Source organism: Scophthalmus maximus, chromosome 4 (genome assembly GCF_022379125.1).
Source record: "Scophthalmus maximus strain ysfricsl-2021 chromosome 4, ASM2237912v1, whole genome shotgun sequence".
Classification (NCBI taxonomy): domain Eukaryota; kingdom Metazoa; phylum Chordata; class Actinopteri; order Pleuronectiformes; family Scophthalmidae; genus Scophthalmus; species Scophthalmus maximus.
In genome coordinates this window covers 18,583,342-18,608,466 of record NC_061518.1, presented here as the reverse complement: position 1 = coordinate 18,608,466, position 25,125 = coordinate 18,583,342, and the positions used below count along the sequence as shown (strand labels likewise).

Below are 25,125 nucleotides of genomic sequence, written 5' to 3'. Positions count from 1 at the left end.
AGCTTCAACGCCACACTGTGCTGAAGTCCCTCTCCAATCTCTCCGGACACCTGAAGGTATTTCTGCCTCGTTGTATATTGAGAGAGAGAGAGAGAGACGAGGGAAAAAGTTCCATGCGAGGACATAGACGGATGAGACAACAACACATACAAGTGGGTCAGTGATGACAGAGAGGGAGATGAGAGTGAGCACAACCAGGGAATTTATAGATTTACACTATGCATATGCCTTATACATTTGTCATGACAGTGTTTTGTATGTGTTTCTAATGACAAGGGGGGGGGGCGCAAAATATCATGGGAGCGTTGAAAGCCTTCAGGGTATTGGGATGAAGAGGCCACAGATAACTTTGCTCATTTGTGTGTTGTTTTTCTTTGTTATTTTATTGTATTTTCAGTGAAATAAACAAATTACTTATACAGTCAAGGGACTAATACAATCAAAGCAATGTCCATTGCATATTTAAGCCAAAAGAAAGGCAAGTGACGCAGAGAGATACTCAAGGCACACATACTGTGAAGAAAAATAGAGCAAAGACTGATGGGAAAGCAGCCCACTGTCGAGGCTGAACAGGCCAGAACTGGAGTAACACCACTTCCGATCATTTTGTAAGTACCGATAGAAGCTGAAATAGGTTTTGGGGGTAAAAAGGATTCCTCTTTTTCCCCTTTTAATACATGATTTATTAAGACTAGGATTAAAGTAGGTGGAAGAAACTGTGATCAACAAATTTGATTTAACCATATCAATATGTTTACTAGCTGGTGCCTAAGAAACGTTCTAATGTGCTGCTGAACAACACAATCTGTCTCTTTTTTTCACACCTTTCTTTTGGCATAATTGTTTTTTTTTAATAATTTCTTGTTTTTATAGCAGCTTCCTTTTAGGCCGAACCCATTCGATCACACACCGTTTTGGACAGAAATCTGCTCTAAACCCAAACATTCATCAGTATCTGAGCGCCGTGAATTAATCCCACTCCCTGAAATGACACTGCATGGAGCCTGGCCTCGGCCAAAACTAAGGCATTCCTACCTTGAGAGGTTTGGGTGCATATATATTTCTTGATCAAGGCATCTGTAGGTTGAGTGTAAAGGCTGAGAGCATATTTGAGGGACTTCATATCGGAGCTCTTTTCCAAGAAGGTTTTTTTCAGCCCGTTTCCTCCAGCATGGAAGTATTGCTGCAGAAAAGAGAGAGAGAGAGAGAGAGAGAGAGAGAGAGAGAGAGACCAGCTAAAGATTAAACAGAAACTTTGAAACAACTTTTCAGAGTTTACACACGACAGCGGGTAATTGTTTGTTGAGAAATAGTCTAGAATTATATGGACTATGTGTTTTACAAGGAGGCGCAAACACACAGAGAGAGCAGACTTGACATCGAACTAATAACCACTTGAGACAAAAAGAAGTGCCACGGAATGAAAGTCCTTCAAGACTAAAACCCTTCTTCTTTGTTTAACGCGCTCCCTGCTGCTCTACTGTAGCACGCGATGATTACAGGGACAACGCAGTATTAGTTTGAGGTGTTTGCCGAGTTAGTGCAGGGTCTGACACACACTATTCTCCTAACCTTAGGGACACTGGAAAGAAAAATAGATAGGAGATAGAGTCAACATACTGTCTTCATCGCACATGCAATGGTGCCCCTGTAAAGACGGTGTCGGTAAATATTCTTTGACTGGTGTCAGGTCAATTCTCAGCGGTGACTCGACACAGTCGGAGGCACAGTTTTTCAGCCTCGTGACTCACGAAGGCGCAAACTTTGACTGACGCGTGCCTCTCGTGAACTACACATAATCTGGCATGCAGAGCGGGGGATGAGTCACAGGTGGGCATGTGTTCATACGGGCTCGCGCTTTCTGTATTAAGTATTTATATATTACATTTTACGGTATTTCCTGTACTTTTTAAAAAATATTCTTCTATCCGCTTTGCTGTTAAAACGCCCTAATGTCCCCGTTGTGGGATGGATAGAGGATTGTCGTATCTTATCTTATCTAAAGTTGAGATGAGTAAAGATAAAGTTGTACCTTTTGTAAAATAAAACCAACTGAACAGTGGATTAGCTAGATTAGTTATTTTAGAACCTGAAAGAAGTACCATATTTTTCTTTTTATAAATATTATAATGGTCTGGGCTGCACGTTCAGCATTTACGATATATGAGTCAATGCATAACACATTTTGCAATGAGGAATTTTAAGTTATTATATGTGGTGATAGAGATACTAACTGTTCAATTATTTATTTTTATTCAAATAAGAAATGCTCGTCATGGCATCAGGACAGATACAATAAAGTATTTATCAAGAAAGTGCTGCCAGGCAGCATTTCTGCTCTGCCTCTGGCAAAACCAGACCAGTAACCCCAGCAGAATCAACCTGTGTGCTCAAAATATCACCCTGCCTCTGGCTGAATTACCTGCCTAAAATGCCACCTTTCCTCCACTTCCACTTTCCTTAGTTACTTTCCACTTGTTCTTTCTCATATCCTTCATTTTTTTTTTGTACCTCATGTACTTTCCGCTTTCTTTCTTTCAGTAATTTCTTTGTTCTGTTTCTCTCTGTCGCAGCTTTTTGTCAAAGCATGATAAATCACACTAGTCTTTCACACATGTATGCAAAACTGAGCAATCCTATATATATATACTGTATATTTTTTTATTATTATTTATTTCTGTTATAGTTATTTGGTGAGAAGCGCTGAGGTTTTTCGACATTCTCTCCCAGGTCAGAGTTTAAAGAACGGAACGGATTGTGCATTATTGGGTTTCTGTTAAATGGACTCCTCTGTGGACCAGTGCATTTACCCATTATCCCAGGCATTATTTTTCACAGGTTGAAAGTTCACGTCTATTTGCAGAGGCATAATCGCCTAATGCACTCAGGCTCAGTATTAACCTAGATATACTGGATTTGAGTTTACTCATAAGTTAAAAGGATCATTTTGTGAATACACTACTAATAATATACATTAGTGTTGTCACAATAACAAGCAATTGACTTTGATGTGAAACTTGCGTAAATATCTTGATACCGATACTCAAACAATACCATGAGCCTATACCCTCATGAACTTCATCATCATCATCATGAACAGTTAATGTCATTTATGTGTATGTGTTTTTTCATATGTAGGTGTTTGTTTGTTTTTACCATCAATAAGCACATTTATGACATACATATTGGATATGGATTATTGTAAATAATTACTTCACGGTCAAAGAGTTATTAGGGTTTTAATGGGCTTGGCTTTGTAAGTGAAATAACGCCATATTTCACGTTGTGCTTTGTCAACAAGACGTGGGCGGTCCGCAAGAGCTCTCGTATCTGCAGACATGTCTCTAGTGTTGTGTCCTTCATGTTGAGTGGACGCAAAGCGCTGCATACACACAAATTTAAGAAAAACACTGTCACTCTTAAAGTATCAGCACTAATAAAACTGGGTATGGTACCATCATTAACCACAGGACGGTGCCATATCGTTCTAGTATCGGTGAACTGTGCAATACTAATGTGTATACACACAGGCGTGCGCTGAATGTTTGTTTCTTTTTGTCGCTTTGAGAGTACAGGTTTAAATATTGTGTCCTGCAACATGATCAGACAACTCTCCAACGACATTACTCAGCTGTTAATTGACTGTTCTCATTGAAATACTGATGAAATTCCAGCCACATGATTTATCTGAACCTGCAGGTAGTTTCCTTGGAGACGGCAGAATCAATTCGTTTTCCAGGCTCTTTATGATGCAGCGTTTCCCCCTGTGGCACCTCACCGTAACTCTCCTCTTGTCCCTGTAGAACTGAGGCTTGGTCTTGAGATTGTCACACTTTCCCTTCACAATAAACGGTTGTGTGGTGGTAAATGAACAGAGCTACATTCCACACTTTTCCCTTGCTTTGAGGCTACGGCCATCTTTCCGTGGCCTTGATATTAATTGCAAATTTTGCAGGTGAGGGCTAAACTTGCCATGCTCTTCCAAAACGATCATGGTTTTTTTCAATTATCAACCTCTTGTAACTACATTGTGTCTCATCAAGAAACGCCGAGGCGTATTTTGCATCTGTGAGGCAACAGTGTGGAATTCAATTCTAAAAATCAAATGAAACGAAAAACCCAAAGATAACAGTATGATTTTTGAAATGTTCAAATCTGTATCTGAACATTACTAAGATCGAAGTCCTCATTACTTCTGGCTTTTACACTTGCCTGTGTACATACTAATTTACAGTGGAGCGAAAAGAAGAAAAGAGAAGAATGGGGGCCGGTGACACTTCAGCCCATGATTCACAGAAAAACTAGGCTCTACGTACATTTACAAGTGTCTTATAAAATACTCATTTAAATCAATTTGCATATCTGTGCTGTGCTGTGCCTTATGTTGCCTTGCTGTCCTTTGTAAAAGGTCAAGTTTAGCCAATCCACATTTCTCTTGTTGCACAGCCAACAGTATAATCCACATAATACTCACCTTGATGGTGGGAAGCACAAGGTCCATGGCTGCACACTGGCGTGGAGTCAGACTCCTGGCTTCCTCTCGAATGACATGCTCCTGCAGGGGAAAAAAAGGATCGAGTCAAACAGCAACAACAGTCACGTTGAGGCACTGAATTTTAAGAGGTTCCTTTGGCGTAATGGCTATGACCCGAGGTGAACTATGATACTCGAGATTCAGCATTTACTGTTTACACTCATTTAAACTGCAGTGTCTCATAAATTCAAGCCTTGCTGTCTCACACCAGCTCTCTCTAAAATATATATATTTTCATCATTAAAAATGTTTTTGTCAATTCTAATTGGGATTTTCCTGATTTGGAAATTAATTCAAGCAAATGATATTCCCAGGGCATAAACATTTTAATGGAAAGGAAAGAAACCTATGCATTCGTAGACACTGTAGCATTCGTAGACACAAACATTGGTCCTAATGCTCACAGTTTAATGTGACTGTAAGATTGTTGTTGGTTGCTAAGACTCAATCAAACCACCCACAATGGCAGAGGCGTATGCAATTTGCAGTTCTGTAACAATACACAATCCCTCTTTTGTATTCAGAATTTTTGAATTAATCAGATATCAGTTTCACACAGATGTGGTGTTAGATGAAAAACCAAAAGTAACATTATGTGTCTTTATTCATTGTTTCTTATGTTGGATGTGAAAATGCACTTCACCTGCTCAGTTTGATCCAGTAATATCCCAAAATGTGTGAACACAATGTCATGGTCTGAGTCCTGAAATCACTGAAGGCTGCAACCGGGAGGAAAAACTCTCTAACGCTCTTCTACAGAAATTAGCGAAGGTTTGTCTAGAAATTCCTCAGATCAGTGGCTGTAAACACCCCAATGACGGATTTCAAACCGACTGTGCCTGTTCAGCTTGGAAGAGAAACAGTCAATGAGGAAACTCACACACTCAAATGGTGCAGCTTCATCAGTCAGTCCTCCCTTTGTAAAACACACATACGCGCTACCCGGGAATGACCATAGGATTTGTGGTGGTCAAAGGAGTGCCAAACAACATAACAGCGCGAGTAACTCTGGCGCTGTTCCATCATTGAATGCCATTACATAGATCAAAGGTTACAGCACTTAAACGATAATTTGACAGGTATCAGCCACCGTAGTTTATGAGGTTACAGCCATTGAGTAATACTGTAAAATAAACTTAAAAAAGGATGTGACCAAACAACACAGCAAGTAACACAATCCATTTGACAGCATTCACATACTCAACTATATGAAAAAAGAAAAAGAAAAAAATGGGCTGAGGATTATCAGTCATAATCAACAATGACGACAGGATGATGAACCACTTGAATGATTAAGGAGGCAAACAGAAACACACCCATCTGTTCACTGATGTATCCCACCCAGATGTTGCCTCGAAGGACATCCCACACAAAACACAAATCTCAGTATATATATAAATACACCAACAAATTGACACACTTTCAGTATGCAACCTCCGTGACTCAGAGGTGGAAAACCCTCTCTGAGGTACTGACATACAGCGGTTGTGAGTAAAACCAGAGTAACCAATGATCCATTCCAACGCCTCGCTGTACTGTGAGCTCAGCGGATTATTAAGCATCCTCTGGTCACATCAGTAATAAGACGACAGCCTGGTTATGTTGCACTAAGCTGTGCTCCATAATGCCAAAGCCTACAGTAGCGTACATGTTTCCGACAAGTGGTCACCCTCCGTGACCTCAGCCATTGGTTTGTGAAGGGCAGTTTCCAAGCCTCGGGTTCAGCATTTTTGCGGGTGGGCCTGACGGAGAGCTCTTCCACCTACACCTGCAACCGTGCCCCCATTGGACGGTACTAGCTGTCACTCACTCTGTATCCACACCCCAATGCATACGGTGCTTTATCATCTATTTTACTCTAAATGACACAGTCATTTACTAACTGAACATCATGCTGTATTGGAGAGAAAATTGAAACTAGAGATTGAAGCATAGACTCCTCAGGAAAATGTTTACTGATGTTATAAATTTTAGGGAGAAGTAGAGTCATTTTTTCATTGAGAACAGAAACGGATTCATTGGTGTCACCGTCTGCTGATCATTCAAGAGAATACAGTCTTCAGGCACTTTTGGATCAGGTGAATATGTCCATTTTTATATACAGTCTATCGTTATGTCTTTATTATCTACAATGATTCTGGCATACTTTTTATGACAACATTCCAGTGCATTATAAAAAAAAGTGCTCAGTGTTGAGGACAACAGATGAGGACAACTCGGCGAAGCTGTGAAAAATCAATTTGGAATCAGACATTATAGGTTTAGGTCGTATACTGTCTGTGTTTGGTGATGTACTGTATCAGCACACAAACAGAATACAGTCTGTATGCAACATGCTTCTTAGAATCATGTGAAAATCACCTTCAGTTTGGACAGCTGGCCCAAGTCCTTGGCAGCACTGAAGATCATCTGAGCTCCTTGCTGTTGGAGAAACAGATATATTATTAGATCATAACAACAATAACACGGGAAAGGAAGTTGGAAATACTCCATAGTTGAATATGATTATATGAAAAAACGAAGGAACAGAACGAATGGGCACAACCTCAAATATGAACTCATTTCTATCGCACACATTTTGCTGTAGGGGTGCACCAATGTGGTGCAAAACAACAGCTTGACATGATGGCAATAAAACTACACGTGGGAAGACTTAGAGATGTCACGTTGTTTCATCTCCTGTACAATTAACGGTGTGTAATGATGGAACAGGAGAGAGCCGGACAGATGGAGGAGATGAGGGAGAGGGAGAGAGAGAGACAGGTGGAACAGAGGAGGGGAGTGGAGGGAGGGCTGTCCGATGAAAAGAGCAACAGAAAAGGGAAAGAGACAGAATTGATCAAACTCACACTCTGGTCATTGAGCGGAGGGAGAACAATCGTTCTCTCGATGGTGTTCAGGACGATCTTCCACAGCTCTTTGAGGACTCGTTTCAGCACTGTCTTCTCACAAATCTTGGCAAATAACATCAAACTGCAGCAAAAAGAAGACCGCTTGTCAGGTCTACACTCGGAGCACGCGACTCAAACTGAGCCATCGTGGCTGAGGCTTCCAAGTGATGACAAATTCATGAATAATAAGATTAAGTACAGAAATAGAACAACACCTGTGATTCATAGAATAAATAGAGTAGCTATATGCTTTAATCTTGCCCTATTGTGAAAGCAGGGACTAAGAGACGGGAGGGGAAGGATTTGGTAGTTCCATTGTTAAGAGGATTCTCCGTAATACTCCATTGGCCTTAATGTTGAGTGATTCCCAGAGCTCTGCTCAACCATATTATCACTATTGTTCATTCAATAAGGTCTCAAAAAATAAATACTGAACCTAAGAATGAATAAAAACATATCAACAGATAATAGTGTCTTATTTTATTTTTTTCCCCACAACCTGTAGTGATTCCTAGAATAAAATTAGAAATGGAGATATGTTCATTCTATGCACATGTCAATGAGGCTGCATTCATGCCTTACTATAATAATAGTAAGGCATGAAAAAAAGTCTGTCCCCAAAAATACACAGGAGGACGCCAACGTAGCAAACCAAAAAAAAAATTACTATGGTAATAAAGTTGAACCTGGCTCCTGCATTGCCAGATTAAATAAGTGGAATAGTACATTCTTGGTATATAGTTGTAATGTGGATGCTGTATTTTCTAGTGTTCACCTATATTTATTGCCTCACAGATACCTGACTCAGTGAAAACAACCACCACCAGCAATGGATTGTTTTTAACACATGGCTTTACTTACGTCTAAACACCCACGTAGACTTTCTGATGAGCTATAACTTGGCAATAATTGTTCATTATCCTTTGCAGTGCATGCCAGGGTGTGTTGTCTTCATAAACTCACAGATCTATAAAGAAGTCCTCATAAAAAAACTGTAAGCTGGTACTTGAGTTTTACGCATTTGTGGTACTTAGTTTCGAGAGGACTGGGCATATACAGTAGGAATGTGTACAGGCCCCTGCATTGTCAACTATTAATAAGAGACGTATGTTTGTGTCAATCAGTTTAACCTCATAAAGGATGTGGCCAAATTGTACCAAAATCGACGCCGACTGTTCAGACTATTCACACATCATTTGCTAAAGAGGGCCACACTTACTGGACACAATTGTTACATGTTAAACTCCGAGATGCATTCAGTGAATACCCACTTTTTATCCAGAAGGTCCATAAGAGGCCGGAGGACAGACTCTGCATCCATGGCAGCATTGCTCCCTTTGGCCGGACCTTTCATCTGGACCAGCTCCTGGTTCATTTGCTTCACGCAGTCCTCGATCACGGGTTTGAAACTAGGTGATTTGAAAAACACAAGAATCCATTAAACCCTTTGTTGCTGGGTGCATAGTTTAAGGCTGTGAGAAGCTAGAGTGCAAGCTCAGTCACTCCTGCTGCTCCTATTAGATGAATGGAAACGTGTTAAGTGTAGGGGTGTCTTTTGTTCAAGCTGGAATGTTTAGCAACACACTGTGCTCTGTAAGCAGGGTGCACAGTAATTGCTCAAGCCAATTGCATCTGTGGTACATGTCTGTCAGTAACTACGCAGTCTCTTAGTGCAATTTCTATGACGGAGCAACAAATGAGGAACGACATTAACCTTAATGAAAATGATCCCATACACACGCTCACCTAGAGCCGAACACTCCGCTGAGCTCATCCAGCACCGTGTTGAGTTTATTCTGCAGTTCCTTTAGCAGATCACTGGCCTCTGCATCCAGCTGTCAATGAAAAGACAGGAATTTACTACATCATTATGCTCCACACATTAGCTCAAACTGGCTAGATCCCTGTATCTCTCGAGGACGCCTCAACTGGGCGGGGGGGAGTCGGGCAGGAGGACAACAGGCATGGCGGAGAGTAACCTGCCTGGCTGGTGGCCTCCCACTCATTCTGCCTGCCATCTGTGGCGAGCGGCGCTCTGAATACAAATGGCCGGCTCACCTCCCAGTGCAATGATGACTGCTTGCCGAGTCATGAGACGTGGTGTCAGCAAAAGACGCGTCCAGCTTGTGGCCTCTCGAAAAGGGAACATTTTTGTGCACTACCACACATGTTACAGTGGAAAGAGTACGCTGTCAGCCGGTTATATCTTAGGGCATAAAGGTCATATATATAAAAAGTGTTGTTCCTGTGAACCGATGTCCAATCCTTAGCCTGAACTGAACTTTTATTTATAGGAAGAAAATTCACACCTTTTTTCACAGCTTTTATGTGCCCATGCATGGTATGTGTTGGTTTCTGCAGTGCCATAAATACGCATGTGATGGATGTGCAGATGTGTTCATGTTTTGTGTTCATCAGTGGGTTTCTGAGCATGATCTGAGAAAATGCATGGGTGGACACTGGATATTTGTGCTGTGATGTGTGCGGTTGTGTGTGTGTGTGCGCCCAAGTGAATGTGTGCCAGTCTTTGCATGTATGAGTGCATCTGTTTGTCTCAGTGCACATGATTTACACTGGCCATGTACAAATGTCCAAATATTGATGTTTTGGATGGGGGTGGAGATCGCACGTCGCTGAGGCGCTTTGCCTGAGATGGATGTGTGAGGCCAGGCACCGCACCGCACCACATGCACGACAGTTCGTCACATTAGAAGCGATAAGCTTAGCCAATGGAGCCGTTCGTCGCGCACATTTTTTATGGCGGATGGCTCGGCTGGGAAGAGGCTGTGTTAACTAAACCTTGTTATTCTGCAGACATGGCTCGAACTGCAGCATGAATGAAACAGATTGATATAAGAGCGTGTGTATTTTTGGTCACATGCACACTTGTGCATACTGCAGCATACATAGAGACCATTTGAACCCGAAGAGAATCAAGATGTTATTTTGCTGTTTGAGTAATGGATAAGATCTCTTCAAGAGAGAGCAGAAAATGCTGTAGGCCATGGTCTTTTATCAGCAGCCCCTGTCCTGGGGAGAGTTTGAGACTGGGCTCTAATCTACCGGCTGGCAGTCTCTGAAATTGTGATTCTCTGTTTTGTTTCCTGGAACACTGTTTCTTAATGGAAATGCTGGCAAAGGAAGTTCACCCTGCTCTTCCATAAACCAAGGCACCTTTCATCTCTTGAGGAGGAAAAATTCCATACTGACTCTGTGAGGCACCTGGCGCCTTACTCAAAATGTCTACCTAAACACTGCAGGCCTGCCAGAAATGCTTTCATTCAAATGTCGTTGCAGACATTTCTATGTCTGTCTCCACTGTATGTAGTCTGAATTCAAAAGATTCAAAAGTGTTTGGATCAGCCTGTGATGTAATGATGAGAATCCAATTAATAATGCTACTGAATATATCCCATGTTTCATGTCTTTCATTCTCCATGTCTTTCCACTCTCTGAGACTCATTTAAATTATCAATAGCCAAATAATGAGTAATAATACTGCAAGAAATCTTAACACAATCCATACAGTTATAAAACTTTATTCCAAAGAAATGTTGATTTTAGCATTTATGGAGAACCTGGCTTCACCATGATAGCTACTGTCACTCCACACTGACCAGCATCCAGGGTCCTCCAGATTGTAAACTCTCCCCTGGCTGGGAGCCTATCAACTGTAGCTCAGCGTTTCCTGTTTCAACAAGACAATATCTACTCTCTGGCAGATTGTTATTCCCAAAAAATTGTTTGTTCCAAATAAATAAAGGTTTAATCAACCACCATCACTAAATGAAGCATATTAGCTAACGGGTCCACACTCAAAATAAAGCCTGATATCAAACTGGCGAGATCAGTCTGTCATGATTCCATAAATGTGGGCACTTTAAGAGATTATTGTTAATCTCTGTTATTGATAATGCAATGATAACAGCTCCTGGTAATTACACTGGGTCTCCGTGAGTTAATTATGATAGGAAACGATTCTGTAATGCATAGGCTACTGTGCAGAGAGGAAACCAAATGGAAAATGTTCACCAGACATACCCTTAAGTTGTGTCATTATCATCCACGAGACATTACTTAAGATGTTGTTGAAGATAAGCCTGATTGTCCATCCACTGTGAATGTTCACTATTCGACTTTTGGAAGCAATGTAAAAAGACTTCTGGTGTCTTTATTCTTCTGGCGATAATGGCCTGGGAGTGATCCAGGTCGAGATCTGCTAACTGTGAGCAAGTAGCAGCACCTCAGCTGAGGGCACAGCTGGAGAGATTTGTAAGTGTTTGAGAAGCTCATTAAACATCGCATTTTTTGGCGGCAGCCAGGGGAATGGATAGAGATGATCAAAAGCACAGCCAGCAACCCGTCGAGCCAGCTCCGACTCTGCTCTTTGTGTCAGGGACCGAAACAGGGGTAATGGCGAACTGAAATAGATATCACACCTCTTCTAAATTAGCCATAAATAGAGAAATGGCAGACAGAAAAAAATAAAAGGCTAGATTCAAATGGGGTGGGTTGAGCCACTATCCCCAGAGCGCCAGGGATGGTGAACTTCAGCAGCCTGTCCAGAGGGGATGATGGGTAATTCAGATTCCGTATGCACTGTGGCACATGCTGCTGGAAGGGGGTGGGGGTGAAAAGCGCAGGAGCGTGAGGAGTGAAGAGGAGGCACAGGGGGGTCGGGGGGGCGTGCTTTTTTCATATCATTTGATAAATGGTGGGAAGGGGTGTTGATGAGTCCTAGTGCACACACCTTACAGAAGGACACAACCCCCTCCTCCTGGAGACAGAGAGAGAGAAACACACACAGAAAGAAAATGGGGAGGGGGGGAGCAGAAGACACAACGACAGGAGACAAAACGCAAGGCAAGACAGGCGTTAGATACCGGAGAGAAGCATGCGTGTAAGTCATAGGAAGCCGTGGCGGCTTAGACTGACAGATCGACGGGGGAAATAATCAATGGCGCCTCAGACCGAACACAGAATTACAGGGTTTGACTCGATATTTACAGACAGGTTAAGGCAACACACGTTAAACACATGGGGGGTTGGAGATGGGGAACAAAGGACGCTACTGAGGAAGTGCAGCAGAAAGGTGATAAGAGCAAACTCAGATTCAAATCAGATTGGTCTTTTTTACATAACTGAGGACATCGCTGTTGGGGTCAATTCACTTCCACTGTTACATGTCATCTGATACGATCATTCACAAAGCAGTTATTTCTCAGTGGGGAGTTGATACGACACCTCCATATTAATGTGCGTCAATGCTGCTGAAGTGTCCTTTAGCAGGACAGGGAATCCTTTGACTCATGGATTAGCTAACCTCGTGGTTTGACCTTACGGTGGAGGGACATAGGTCTACATCATAGAGGAATTTATATATTGTATGACAAGACTTCCCAGTTTAGAAATCTAAGTTGAATTGAAAGTGCATTGCCGCAGACTTTGACACAGACATGCGTGTGCACATATGCAGGCACAGACCTGTTTGCCTCCCATGGACTCAAACATCTTCTCCAGTTGGACACGGAGCTGCTGGATATTGTTGAGGAGGATGCAGGCCTGTAAAAGTACAACAAAGTGTGTTGTTGAAAAAAGGACTGGTACATTAAATTTCCTTTGCTCACACGATGGAAAAAAAACGACACAAGGGCAATAACAGTAAACTTCATCAGCTCACATTTTCTGACACTTCATCCATACAAAGATACGAGGTTTCAAGCAACAGTCAGCAGGGAAATGCAAGACAAACTACAGCAGGGAGAGAAATGTCTGCACTGAATACATCAGGCACTATCGATTCTCGGCTCCACACAAAGTTTAACAGATGACAGACATTAATCACACAGCTTTCTGCGGAGGCTAAGACTAATTCTTCAGGCTTTTCAGTCAGTCGCACATTATGTCCATTATTAGAACCCAACCGCCCCCCCCCCAAAAAAAAAATTGACAAAAAACAACAACCCAACAACAGCACAATGTGTTGACAGTGATAATGGATGCTAATGGTAATGATAATTATACCCCCCACAGGAGGATGATCGGTGTCTTCCACATAGCAGCCAATAGTGCCTCTGCAGCCGCACACAACGCCTTATTCTCTACTAGATTTACAAGCACATTTGTCTGAGGGTGATTAGATATTCAAAACCTTAATTAAACAAACGGAGCTTTTCCCACAGCTACATGTGTCCAACGCGAGAGAGGGCGGAAAGAAAGGGGATGCTATAACATGTGTAAGTAGCACTTTGAGATTGCTTTTAGCAATGAAAAGTGCTCTATAAATCAAATTTATTATTATTATTATCAAGTCAAATGGGGGCTGCTGCGTCATCTGTGAAGACAACAGATATCAAAATACAAGAAAGACGTTTCACAGTGGTGGAATTACGTGCACGTATTCATTGATTTTCACATTTGGTTGGGCGGTGCAGATTAAATTGAATAACTGTAAGCTATAACAAGTTTATCTGCAAATGTTATTCATGTCAAGAAATGCATTATTGCAGAGAGACCAAACACCAATCAGAAGTTCTATAATACATTCAGTGTTCTGAATCAAAACGCACTGATTAAGTCTAATCTCTAGCCTAATAAAACATGTAAATTGTTTATGCCCATATAAAACTTTTGCAGTTTTTATTTGGGCCATATTCATTACTCTTTAAATCCAGTATTGTTTACATCCATGTCTACTCGCATGCAGTTTTCTTCTTTCTTGCCTTTGTTGGCCATGGCTGCACATCTTGATGTGTTGATCCATGCAACAATGTGCCACCATTGGTAGGAGTCGTGTCACCTGTGGTAGTACATTTAAGTGTGTGTGTGTGTGTGTGTGTGTGTGTGTGTCACTGCTCTCCTCATTTGAGTTTGTTGGCGACACATGTTCTTAGCAATAGATGGCTTTGACATATGTCATGTCTAACAAATTAGAAATTAGGTTTAATCCAATGCAATCAGGCCACTATATGACTCCATCTGCCTCTTATGTCCTTGTTTCTCATCATCTGTCGTCCATCGTCAGTCCTGTTGCGAAAAAGGGACATTTCACGTGTTCTCTGGGACAACTGTAATGAGACTGTCAATACTGTAAGGAAACATCTGCCTCCCCCGGTACTAGCCTTTGTTTTATCTCCCGCTGCAACTTCAAAGACCAGTGTGGATAATTAGGCCACGCACGAGGCTCAGCGTTTGGTCGTCCGTCACATTAGACAATTGACACAGAGCCCAGAAAATACCAATGGCTTTCCCTAATCAGCTGTAGGCTGTGAAATGATTTACCGCAGCTCTCACTTAGCAGCGACCGTTAAGAGCATTACTAAAGACTGGACAGGGCTCAGTACAGAGAAGACTGGACTGCTATCTGAAACACTTTGCATATGGTCTCCATGCCAACTGCAGTTAGACACAGTTATCAGGGAGAGACCATCATCTAACTTACCACATCTGCATTCGCACTGACGAAAGAAAAACTTTGCTTTTAACATTTGCAGACTTTGAGTGGGCACTTACCACGTTCTCTTTACTCAAATACAGCGGAAAGTCCTTTGATATGATTGCTGCATACTGCAGGAGAACTTTATTGATAGTCTGTAGGCAGGGAGAGACAGGTTTGTGATTACAGTTTGTTAGCTGCTCTATTATTGAGTCTCTTGAACTCACTGAAAATGAACTCAGCAGTCAAGCTAATAGCAAGATAATTTGATAACAGAATAAATATACCAAAGAGTATCTTTAGATCAATGGCAAACTCTTTAACTTCAAGTTATTACTTCAGGGATCACCGCCCCCCCCCCCCCCCCCCCCCCGGTGCTTTCCAAAAATGCTGACCTTTGCAAAGCGGCACATGAAGTGAGCCAGAGCCTGTGGGTTCGGACACTCCAGCTTCTTGATAATCTCGAAACTCTGGTTTAGTTGAGTGAACACGTCCACCACGGAACAGGAAAAGAGGGCGTGCTCCGAGGTTTGCTGAAACTGTGGCAGGAGGGAGAGTGTGGGACAGGGACGTGAGGGGAAAGAAAAGAAAAACAGAGGAAATATCTCAGACATTGAGACCCATAAGCACCTCATGACGGTGACACAATTTAGGATGCTGAAGAGAGCATTACATGAATGCAGTCTATGAGCACATCACTCACAGAGCAGGAATCTAAATCGCTTACTGCTGATGAAGTTACTGTTAATTTTTTCATGTGCCAATGCTAAATTTACATAAACTGCTGGGGTGCAAAAATAACATCTCTTGAATGTATATTAATTATTTGTGTTTGACACTAAGTTATATATTCACGTTTTCAAGAAAAAATGAATCTTGGTTTCAAATTGAACTGTCTGATGGACTTCTTGCGTAAGATCTTTTGGTCAAAATTACACTAATGAAGTCTTTCCCAAAGACTTGAAAACTCGTGATGTTCCTCTTTATGAGTATTGGCCTGTTTTACAGTGCTGATAACATCATAAAGCACAATATGTGTATCGATTTAAAATTGGCTTCACTATTCAGTTTCAAATATCAAAACTATTAACATTTTCAAAAATTATAGAGCCGTGCAATGTTTCAAACAGCTTTTGATAACAGCAACTGTAAGTACGTCTGTAAGAGATGCCATGGTATATGATACTTCCCTTATGCTCATACAAATGAACACACAAGCAATATCTTGCAATGACTCCTGTGCCTAACTTGTTTTGTGAACCTTTAACACATTTCCTCTCATTATTGCCTAATATCCTTTTGTGCCTTTTGCTGAACTAAAAAAATTATGTTTTGCTTCCTTTTCTTTATCAATTTTTAATGGATTCATATTCCTGTCATGTGATGTCACTGGGAGAGAAGTTTTTCTTACTCTTTTTTTTTTAATCCCCTACATTCTCTTCCTCAAGAAGGAAATTCAGAGACTGAATTTTCCGTCTTGAGGATATATATATATATAGTCTTTTTCGAGGCAGTGAATAAGAAAGCAGTCTTAAGTGGCTTTGTCGGTTAAATATAAAGCTTCATATTGAGGAATAATTTAATGCTGTACTCACTCCATCTTTCTTGTCCCTTTCCAGCGCTCCATTCACGAAATCCATGGCAACGTCCTCGTTCTCGGCAAGCCACTGGATGACAAAAGGCTCGAACCACCTTAAAAACACAGAAACCTTCTTTCATTGAGGGGTCAAGTCACATCCACATGATCAGTTTAACATTAGTCAAGGTTTATTACAGGAGAAGAACTTTAAGTAATTCGAAAAAAATTATTGGGGAACTATTGCGTTTAATGGAGAGATTCGACTGCAAGGCTCAGACAGAGGACAGGAAAGGACAGACCAGGGTGGGCAAGGAAGTACATTTGTTAGTTGAATTATAATGTTGTTCTGTCCGTTTCACTTTGCCATTTCCTTGTTGAATATAGTGCCTATATCCTTGTCCTCAGAGCAACAGCTGTCCCCCAAAAAAGACTTTGTACTTACACTAAGGGCATCTGCTACAGGACGGCAGGCCAGTAAATCAGGGGGGGGGGGGGGGGGGGGCAAAGACTGTGCGAGGGAAAGACTGTGTGTGTGTGTGTGTGTGTGTGTGTTTGTATAATGTGTGTGCCCCTGGGAAAAATCAATCCTGCTAGAGACGGTGTTTGAGTGACAATGTTGGAGATCGGGAGGGCAAGTTATTACTCTGATGGACTGGCAGGATGGAAGAGAGCTCTGCTTGCATTACACGTGTTTATATTACAGCTCGTTTCTGCTTGGCAATGCACGATTATGCATTCAAATTATACATTTGTTTGCTGATACAAGGCAGTTTATGATCAGATTTGATTCTAGCACAGATTATCCTGACGTGACACATTTACAGATTCAGACTCAAGCAGGAGCTGAGCTGAGACGTCGCGACTCGCAGTCTTCACATTCAAATTCCTTGACCATTACAGAATAGCTCGCTTGTGGGTTCATGTGTAATACTGAAATATGATTAATTGAATGATTATGATATTATTTTAAAATGCTAATTTGCTGAAGATCAACCTTTGCCCCCCTACCTTTGTCTTTTTTGTCTAATTTACAGCAAACTCATAATTTGCTAGAATGACTAAGATTTTAAAAAATAAGAATTTTTACGAGTGACACCAGAAACTCCTTATGGTGAATGCGTGCACAAACTTCAGAATCCCAAGACTCAATCTTGAAGGAGGACACACAAGACTGCCCACACGGGGAGAGTGGTGTATAAGTATATATACATATACATATATATATATGTTCCCATTAATCTGCCCTAAAAGTGTATCTTTTTTACATAGTGTAAATGTGTTAGTACAGGTGTTAACATGAGAAGACACTTACAGAGAATACTCAGGAGGAACATTCTTGAAGGCCGGCAGTTCACGGACATACTCATTATGGAACCATTTGACTTTGAAGTGAAGATTCATGTATTCGGTGCTTTTGCATAGGCGGTGCTTTTCATGCTCTGTAATGAAGATCAAAAACAACAAGAGGCACACATATGTTAGCACGTACAGTATCCCCTGACATTTTTTTATGCACAGACACATTATACTTCTCAAACAGCAGAGCGTCTGGACTGTTTTGTCAAACTTTTGCTCGAGAAATAATAAATGTGTCACATGTGCTCTCTTTCTTCTGCTTCGTTAAACAGCTTCATCCTGAAAAAAAAATTTACATTGCAAAGGGACACACACACACACACACACACACACACACACACACACACACAAATGGAAATGTGCAAATTTCTTAATAAGCATAGGTAGCAACGGTAACTTTTAATCTGACATCTTAACTGGCTCAATTATGCATACTGTTGCATAGAGCTATCAAAGAATGAGAGAATAAAACCGGGCCTCCAGATGCCTGCAGCTCTCTACAAAAGGCAGCACGCCATTGAATAGCTGCAAACAAACTGAACCCGGAATGGATTAGACTTTCATGTCGTCTGACATGGCTGAATGCTGAGTCATTCAGTCAAGCCCACTGTAGACATTTCAGAACAATTAGACGTTTCCCATTTCCATAGTAGAAATGGTTGGTGATGGTGCAAGGGGACGGAGTGAAGAAAGGAGAGATGAGGGAGATGAAACAAAACCAGTGAAGCAAAAACAGCGGGAGGAATATGAGGTTAAAGATAGGGGAAAAAAAAAAAAAAAGATCTGCACTGTTGTGTAAAATAAATGGTCTTTGATATATTGCTGCAGATGATACGACCGCAATAAGAAGAATGAGAAACAGAAGCGATAAGGAAATATTTTGGCAGCATGGAGGATCATGGAGGCATTTGTCATATCGTTGGAATTAAAATAGGGGGGGGGGGATCTTTGCAACACAGATAAGATGAATTATATGAATCACAGAGCCAACATTGCAAACAAAAAGAGGAAAACCGAAAAAAGCAGCAGAGCAAAGGCTTACTTCAGGTCTTGCCTTCATTACAGCATGTGTTGGTTGTTCGACACCTGAGGTGGTTTGTTGCAGCGTGCAGTGTGTCTGACCTTGGCACCAGAGACTGGGTATCCCATCTCTTACCAACAGTCAGGGCTGCTTTACAGGTTCACGATCTTTGTCGCGATAAGAGGACACAGACGCACACACTACTCCGTCGTTCAGGTACAAGGGCACCTGATATTAAAGAGGCACTCCACTGATTTTACACATGCTGATCACTTTGTAACTTGTCGCATTGGAAAACTACTGAATGTGTCGAAACAGTTCCTATCTATCTATCTATCTATCTATCTATTATATATTTATCTATATACTGCTATCCCCTGCTACACTCATTAATCTATGTTTATACAATATTTTTTGCATGACAAACCTCCTCAAATGAAACTATGCTCTTCCTCGCCCGCGGCTCCCCTTACTATGTGTCTGTCTTTTTCTCAGCCTCTCTGTGGAGCGGAAATAGACAACCTTTTGGGTTTAACTTGACATTACTTGTTTGCACAATGTAATGGCGTTATAAATAAGACACCATCTGTGTTTATATTGGTCCTCTAAACGCCTCGCATTCAACATGTTGTTCTCCTGGCCACCGGAACATTTGGTTTTTTTGGGGATGGAAAAATTACGACTCGATTTCCGCCACAAAGCAAATGCGTCACCCACCGCGTGATCAAAAGGAGGGAGAGAACAGCGTTCTCCTGGCATCTATCCCCGGTGATGGAAATGGCAGACAGTGGAATGGGAAAATTGACAAAAAACAACAACCCCTGAATCCTGTAGGTGGATGAACAAAAGCTGTGAGTACCGATCGGATCACACAATGGACATGTGCTTCTGTACAGTGTTGAAGAAGCAGGGAATTGAAAGGACTGAGAGACTTTTACAACAGGTGTTTCTAAATAGTGAAGCAGAAATAAAGAGACACATTCACACGGCCTTTTTGCAGATAGACCACACATACGTCCGCAGAACATCAAAGAAATGTTTCATTCCAGATCATTGCACCTTAGCTGTCATGCCTTAATCCTGATAAGAACCTGGGAGCTTACTCTGATGAATGGTGCAACGCCTGCACTGCTGCCGTCGCTGTGAGCTCCGAGGAGAAACATTTACATATGTGTAATTAACATATATTATTTAGCTGTATGCGTTCGAATGGACAATGGCACTATTTTAATCCTTAGAATGACGAAGATACTGTACACTCGAGTTAGTCGGTTTTATTATTTAGTGCAGCTCATTTCAAAAACGCTTTTTAGAAAAAAATGGATTTGGACGACACTTGAATTTAGTGTTATAGTAAAAACAATGTATTTGTTTTACAGTGTAAATGTCATGGTCACAAGGCCTTAACATCACTCGTTCTGTAGCTGGATGGTGTTGATTTAAACATTGTGAATATTGAGTTGAGATTTTTTGCTTTGTTGTGAGAAAAAAAAAAAAAAATCTGTTCTGCTGCGGAGGCGGTGTAAATCTGAACAGAGGGAATCCACAGCGGCACATCACAGATTGTCAACCATTCTGCCCCGAGCTCTGACTGCACACACTCACACTCAGTCACCTACAAGAAGCAGATGGAGGTCAGCTGGGGGACGGAAAAGTAGAGGACGGCAGGAGTTATGTTTGGTTCTGCTCGCTTATGTACAAAGATATGCAGGTAAGACATGCACATAACAAAAGACAGAGCAACAAGTTTGGTAAATGCAGAGAATGTTCGAGACTCATACTCTATTCTATTTTTCAAGTAAATTTCCTGAATATCGCCGGATAACATTTTTTCATTCAAAGTTCACAATCTGTAATAAGAGGACCGACGTATGTGGCAGAGGTTAAAAGAGTGCCAAGTCCTTGAAAAGCTCTCGTCTTTCAAAGCACTGCAGTTTAGAAATGATAGAGCTCATATCCTCTCTCTAAGAAAACGGAAGCACAGAGGGACATAATGCGCTTCCTTGCACACTCTGAATGAGAGCAAAAGGAAATCATTTTCCACTTGCTGGGCCCAATGTGATTGTTTGAATAGAGGAGAGAATTGGAGAGAAATTAGGCTGCAGGAAGCAGTGTTTTAAAATCCCGCAATAGAACATACAAATGCTGTCCAACTGCAGATGAAGTCATCTTTTTGCCTTCAGAAAATGTCATGAAAGAGAAGGCCGTCTCAAAAATATGTAATTACAGATTGTGGAACCTCAATATGATTAATTTATCATTCATTGATAAGTTTTACTGCCATGAAAGTTATTATTTTCTGTAAGCCTAGGTGTCCGATTTCTTCAAATGGACAATATGTCATCTCGCGATTTAAGTCAGTTCATATTTATTCATGCCTTCTATGCAAATTCATCCTCCTGAGGCCTCTTCTAGGTGTCAAAAGCCTTCCACATACCGTGAATGTGCGTGCACGTCTGAATGTGTGCTATTTTCTTGCGGCATCGTAAAGACTGGAGCAAGCAGCACTACAATCTGTTTACCGACCTTGAAACCCGCGTTATCTATTCGTATGGCCTGTTTGTGCCCTGTACACCTTGAATGATGCACAGGTTTGAAGAGAGTCACAACAACACAGCCGTTGCCTGCAAGCGAGACGACACAAGGTGAGGTTTTTGAACCTGTGTATAAACTGGAACTTGGGCAAATGCCCAAATGTATTTTTTTCTGCTATGTGTCAAGTTATGTTAATAAATTCTCCCACTAAAAGACACTTTTATGAACATAAAAAATGCAAGTTGTTGTGATTATGGCAAAAATGGCAGCCGGGCAAAAAAATCTGTAAAGTGCACATTACGAATTAATAATTCACAGCGTCTGTCATCTTCAACTGCTTGTAGACTATATGAAGACCTGCCCTTTAATTCACCTGACTGAGGTGGAAGACCTGATACGTGTTCCATCAGCAGTCTCCAGTTGGAAGAATGGATGTGTAAGACCAACACCACACTGTCATACAGTAACAACACATAAAACAGCACCTAGATTTGTGTCTTGCCAACCAAGACACACCGTTCACACATCCATTAAAAAACAAAACACAAACACTCTTCTCTCTACATCACTGGTTTCATCATTAATTTGGTAAAATTAGGAAATGGGTCAGAAGACAACCTCTAGTTCCTCCTTGTCTCAATTTCTGGGTATTTTCTGATGGGTATTTTCTGTTCATACAATCATGCAAATGGCTTGTGGCACTGCACATTTGCACATCGGCGCTCTCCGCCCTCCCGGACAACGACAGGGCGCTCGCAGGAGCCACTCTGGTCCCTCCTCTACATTTGGAGAGACACTTTGACCAAAGGCCATTGTGATTGGCACAGCTGTTTAACAGATAATGTGACTGGCTGAAAAGATAATGATTAATCGCCACACTCACCGTATTTAAATCCCACTTTAACCACGCTTTTTCCAAAGAGCATGCACGTGCACAAATGCACCCACATAAACAAAAATGTATCAAGTGTGCCTGGATGCGCTCTCATTGTCTGGAGGCGCACGATGTAGCATTGCAATCAGGCTGTTGAGATAGGGCTGTTGTGTGTGTGTGTGTGTGTGTGTGTGTGCATGTCTGTATGTAGTTGTGTGTGTGCTTGCGTGTGTGTGCCTCTGTGCCCTGCTGGTGGTAAACAGTGTGGGCTGTCCTGAGGGAGGAGTAGGCTCAAGGTCCCCGGTGAGGATGTCATCCTGTCTGACTCAGCCCACAGGGACAGACAAAACTCACTCTCTGCTTCATTGATTTAAATGCCATGGATATAATGAAGAACTGCCGTGGTTCGCCACAGCATTTTCCATCCTTGAATTACCATTCGATGAATATATATATATATATATACATACAGTATATATAGGCGTGTGGTTTAGACTTGGATTTGTTTGAGACAAAAGACTGGAGGACCAGAAAGGCAGCAGCCAGGGCCAGTATGGTTTTCTCCGTGACATAATTCCTTCATCTTGGTTTATGACCCAGTTCTGTCAAAGGGCTTCTTAAGCTCTATCGCAGGACCTACTGACACAGCTCTGCTACAACACCACAGCACACAGAGACACTAACTGCCGATGATGTGGCTCAAACATATAATGCATTAGGACACAGCCATACTTATGACTCACTAATGAAACAGTCCACTCTGGTTCATTGTAATGAATCACCATTGCAGATGTAGATTTTTCTCATCTTCATTTTACGAATACATGAATTTTTCATCAACTTAATCGTGGCAAAGACGCTTAAAACAACAAATTGTACAAGAATTTCGTCAAGGGAGAGCATTAACCTGACCCTCATGTTTGCAGAATAAAGATCCTGAAGGTGGAGCTGGTCATTGGATTATTGGAGATAATTTGTCCAGCATTTTTTTAGATCTGTGTATGAAGTGAATACACCAGCTTAAATGCTTGAATAGGACCTCGGTGCTTCATAAAATCTATCAGTATAAAAGCGGTGAGTTGTTAGCTGAGGTACAGGCAGATATGCAGGGGCTGAGAACTGCAAAGAGGCATTGGAGACAAACAGTTGGCGACTACACCAGCTTATTAGAAATCACAGCGCAACACAGAACCTATAGCCATGCCCCAGTCCCATAAACAACATCTTTCTGTGGCAACAAAACTCCCACTGCTGAGGTAGATTAATTGAAATTCAATTAGAATATTCTGCGGAGTGAAGCTGTTCCGACAGACTGAAGATGAGTTAATGGGCTGCTGGAGCACTGGATCTTTAATGACATGCTCCAGAGACCACAGCTATACATTGCATTTACAGCATGTGCTGTTGGTTCGAGATTCATTCTTTTTTTTTCTCCTCTTGATTGGAATTTGTTTTGCTAAAACATAGCAAAATAATTGATGTTCACCCTGAATCGCGGTGCCTTTTTTGATGTGGACACCAGAGATCTGCTGGTATTTCTCACGAGTCTGAATCGTTAAGCGTAAGGGCTTTACAATTGCTTCTGAAAAGAATCTAAGATTTCGATGACACAAGGCCCTGTCAGTCATTGGACATGGGAAATGGTAGTAATTGTAAATTATAATTATTAGGCGTGTGAAAATTCTAAGAGTAGGCAATAGTGAATGAGCTCAGCTACAGCCATCGTCATTCACTCTCTCTCTCACATCCTCCTCCTCCTCCTCCTCTTTTTCTCCGTCTCTTAGGTTATCTTCCTTTTTCCTACCCCCCGTCTGTGTCTCTCGCTCTCTTTCTCTCCCTCTCTCACACATTGAGAGATCCACACAGAGATGCTAAAATTAGCAGCATCCATTTCTGCACCAGCACAGGCACCAAAAGGCCTCGGAGCAGGAAGGAGAGGATGCATCAAAGACTTCATTAAGTAATGCGCACTAACAGCGCATAAACACACACACACACACACACACACACACACACACACACTCCTCTTTTATTCTCGTTCATTCGTTCTTACTTGCACAACTGAGCACCTGCACAAATGCACAAATGCACAAATGCACACACACACACACACACACACACACACACACACACACACACACACACACACACACACACGGACCAACGAAGCAGGCCCGCCTCCTTCAGGGTGTCTCTGTCAGCCGCCCTGCCACTTCTCTGTGCCTTCTTATGTAAGCAGGTCACTCTGAGTCACTTCAGTTTGCCTGAACAAGAAACACAAGCAGCAACCTGGACCTGGATTACTGAGGAGGATAGAGTTAGGTACCTTTTTACCACCATTGAGCTAAAGGTGCTAATCAGTATGATGGCAGAGACTGGAAATGTCAAACTAGGGAATTAAAGAATGAAAAGAAACTCAAAATGCTACAGAAGCACTTTTCTTGCCAAACATTGAGTCGTAGGTGACACAAGCAGAGCTTTTCTAATTCTTTTCCACTCGAGAACTATAGCACGTGCAGCTGATGGATTGTTTTGCCAACTGGTCTTTGTAGAAATCAGTGAGCCGTTATACGAGTAATTAAATCCCCTATGGTTTCACCGCTTTCTTTAACATGTGACCGTCCTCTTCTCTCTGTGCACACTTTTTTTTTCCAACTGTCCAAAGTGTTTTTCCTTTTTTTTTAATTTAGTTAGATGTCTCTCACAGCTTTGCATGTGCCACACACACATGCAAGTGTCTGCCCTTAAACACAAATGATGCCTTTTTGTGCAATTAAAAGCTGTAGTTTTAAATTAGTAAACAAGAGCCAGTCTGATATGGATTTTTGGCGGCCAGTATACTGATGATAGGGTGTAAAATATTTCTGATACTGACATGTCTTCCTGGAAATGGAAATAAT

General features: G+C 41.6%; 1 protein-coding gene across 3 annotated transcripts in view; it reads right to left on the bottom strand.

Annotated features, from left to right (window-relative positions):
• LOC118302749 (protein unc-13 homolog C) overlaps nucleotides 1-25,125 on the bottom strand; it is a 96,311-nt gene that overhangs the window by 5,479 nt on the left and 65,707 nt on the right. For 2 of the 3 annotated variants that reach the window (XM_035629165.2, XM_035629168.2), the window contains 12 exons: nucleotides 17,752-17,878; nucleotides 16,456-16,552; nucleotides 15,256-15,399; nucleotides 14,938-15,015; nucleotides 12,910-12,987; nucleotides 12,176-12,202; nucleotides 9,172-9,260; nucleotides 8,697-8,834; nucleotides 7,384-7,507; nucleotides 6,896-6,955; nucleotides 4,475-4,555; nucleotides 1,036-1,183 (listed from right to left, as the gene is read on the bottom strand). In XM_035629165.2, coding sequence (XP_035485058.1) covers nucleotides 1,036-1,183; nucleotides 4,475-4,555; nucleotides 6,896-6,955; nucleotides 7,384-7,507; nucleotides 8,697-8,834; nucleotides 9,172-9,260; nucleotides 12,176-12,202; nucleotides 12,910-12,987; nucleotides 14,938-15,015; nucleotides 15,256-15,399; nucleotides 16,456-16,552; nucleotides 17,752-17,878 — 1,191 coding nt within the window. The remainder of the gene's footprint in view (nucleotides 1-1,035; nucleotides 1,184-4,474; nucleotides 4,556-6,895; nucleotides 6,956-7,383; nucleotides 7,508-8,696; nucleotides 8,835-9,171; nucleotides 9,261-12,175; nucleotides 12,203-12,909; nucleotides 12,988-14,937; nucleotides 15,016-15,255; nucleotides 15,400-16,455; nucleotides 16,553-17,751; nucleotides 17,879-25,125) is intronic. The other variant, XM_047331707.1, reaches the window with a different exon arrangement.